Source organism: Nicotiana attenuata, chromosome 11, assembly GCF_001879085.1.
Source record: "Nicotiana attenuata strain UT chromosome 11, NIATTr2, whole genome shotgun sequence".
Lineage (NCBI taxonomy): Eukaryota > Viridiplantae > Streptophyta > Magnoliopsida > Solanales > Solanaceae > Nicotiana > Nicotiana attenuata.
Genome location: NC_031999.1, coordinates 37,980,925 through 37,983,611, shown reverse-complemented (window position 1 = coordinate 37,983,611; position 2,687 = coordinate 37,980,925). Strand labels below are relative to the sequence as shown.

General features: G+C 34.3%; 1 protein-coding gene across 1 annotated transcript in view; it reads right to left on the bottom strand.

Moving 5' to 3' along the window:
• LOC109234819 (uncharacterized mitochondrial protein AtMg00820-like) overlaps positions 1–1,215 on the bottom strand; it is a 4,186-nt gene extending 2,971 nt beyond the window's left edge. Inside the window, exon 1 of the mRNA XM_019400870.1 lies at positions 919–1,215. Coding sequence (XP_019256415.1) covers positions 919–1,215 — 297 coding nt within the window. The remainder of the gene's footprint in view (positions 1–918) is intronic.

The following is a 2,687-nucleotide window of genomic DNA, read 5'->3' as shown; positions in this document are numbered from 1 at the left end:
CGACCCTGACCAACTCAAGAGCAATGAATTCAGACTCTATAGTTGATCGTGCTATACAAGTCTGTTTTGAAGACTTCCATGAAATAGCACCTGCACCCAAAGTGAACAAATAGCCACTAGTGGAGCTAACTTCATCATTTTAGTAACCCAGTTTGCATAACAAAATCCTTCTAAAACAGCAGGAAATTTATTAAAATGCAAACACCAATCCATAGTACCTCTCAAATATCTTAGCAAACGATGAAGAGCATTCCAGTGTTCACTACTAGGGTTGTGAGTATATCTACTCAATCTACTAACAGCATAAGCAATATCAGGTCGTGTATAATTCATGAGAAATATTACACTACCAATTATCTTAGCATACTCAGTTTGAGAAATACTAGATTCCTTATTCTTTTTCAAGTGTATGCTAGGATCATAAGGAGTTCTCACAGGTGCTACATCAAAACAATTAAACCTTTTCAATATTTTCTCAATATAATGAGACTGAGACAATGAAAAACCATTAGAAGTTCTTTTGATTTTAACCCCTAAAATCACATCTGCTTCTCCAAGATCTTTCATTTCAAATTTAGAAGACAAAAAATTCTTAGTCTCATTAACAACATTCACATTAGGGCCAAAGATTAACATGTCATCCACATACAGACATATAATAACACAATCTGATCCTATCATCTTGGAATAAACACAAGTATCAGATGCATTAACAACAAAACCATTATCCACTAATATGTTATTAAACTTTTCATACCATTGCTTAGGTGCCTGCTTTAGACCATAGATAGACTTTCTCAATTTGCATACTTTATTCTCCTGTCCTTGGATCATAAATCCCTCAGGTTGAGACATATAGATCTCTTCCTCTAAATCACCATTTAGGAAAGCTGTTTTAACATCCATTTGATGTATTACCAAATTATGAATAGCGGCTACAGCAACAAGAGTTCTAATAGTCGCTATCTTAGTCACAGGAGAATAAGTGTCATAGTAATCAATGTCTTTCTTTTGATTAAAACCCGTAATAACAAGTATAGCCTTATATTTCTCAATTGTACCGTCAGGTCTCAACTTCTTCTTAAATATCCACTTGCTACTTATGGGTTTACAACCTTTAGGCAAATCAGACAAGTCCCAAGTATGATTAGAAACTATAGAGTCTAATTCACTTTTAATGGCCTCTTTCAAAAAACTAGCATCTATTGACCTCATTGCTTCACTATATGTCTTAGGTATTCTTCTATTAAATAGATTGATACTAATTCATCACTCAAAACATCAAGATCAATATTTTCAGTCAAGAAAGTAGTAATAAAGTCAGGACCAAAGCGAGCTTCAATTCTACGCCTCTTGCTTCTTCTAAGGTTATTTTCATGCTCATTAGCAGTAGCACTAGAAGAAGGCACAATATGAGAATTAACATGCATAAATGTAGAAGCATTATTAGTCACATCACTAGGCACATTGTTTTTCAATGGAAAAACCTGCTCCAAAAATTCTGCATCTCTAGATTCGCAAATAGGATTATCATTCAAAGACATAAATCTATATGCAACACTATTTTGAGCATAACCAATGAAAATAGTATTAAAAATCTTGGGTCCAACAGTTACTTGTTTAAAATCAGGTAGACCAACCTTAGCCAAACACCCCCACACTTTCAAAAATTTTAAGTTAGGGGCAAACCCTTTCCATAACTCATATGGAGTTTTATCTAACTTCTTATGAGGAACTTTATTAAGAACATAGCATGCAGATAAAACAGCTTCCCCCAACATATTATCAGATAAACCCGAACTCAAAAGCATAGAATTCATCATTTCCTTAAGGGTTCTATTTTTCCGTTCGGCTACACCATTTTGTTGGGGAGTATAGGGAGTACTAATCTCATGTATAATACCATTTTCCTCACAAAAGGCTTCTAGAGTATTAGTACTATATTCACCACCCCTGTCAGACCTAAGTCTCTTGATTTTTCTATCTAATTGATTCTCTACTTCTGCATTGTATTTTAAAAACATGCTTTCAGCTTCATCTTTTGACTTAAGAAGATATACCTAAGTGTATCTGGAAAAGTCATCTACAAAGGTGATGTAGTATTTCTTTCCACCTTTACTAATATTATTTCTGAAATCTGCTAAGTCTGAATGTACTAGTTCAAGCAATTCTATTTTTCTACTAGTTACATTCTTAAAAGGCTTTTTGGTATGTTTTGCTTCTACACAAACAGGACACTTAGAAAAATTATCAACATTAATTGCAGGAATTAATTCCATTTTTCTAAGTCTTTAATAGAAGCAATATTAACATGCCCTAGTCTACCGTGCCATCAATAGACTCATCAATATAAGCAGAATTGAAAGTACTAGCATTATTAGTAATCTCTTGAGCGATGTTTAGTGCAAATAAACCCCCACTAAGGTAACCTTTCCCAACAAAGTGTCCCCCACGAGAAATAATAACTTTATCAGATTCAAAAACAAGTTTAAGACCTGCTTTATTGAGAAGCGCACCAGAAACTAAGTTTCTACGAAGGGAGGGTACATACAGAACATTGTTCAAGGCTAAGGTTTTTTCAGAAGTTAGCTTAAGGAGAATTTTTCCTTTACCCATAACTCCAGCTGTAGTGGAGTTACCTATGTAGACACACTCGCCATCAGCAGATTCCTCAAAGTCGTGAAACA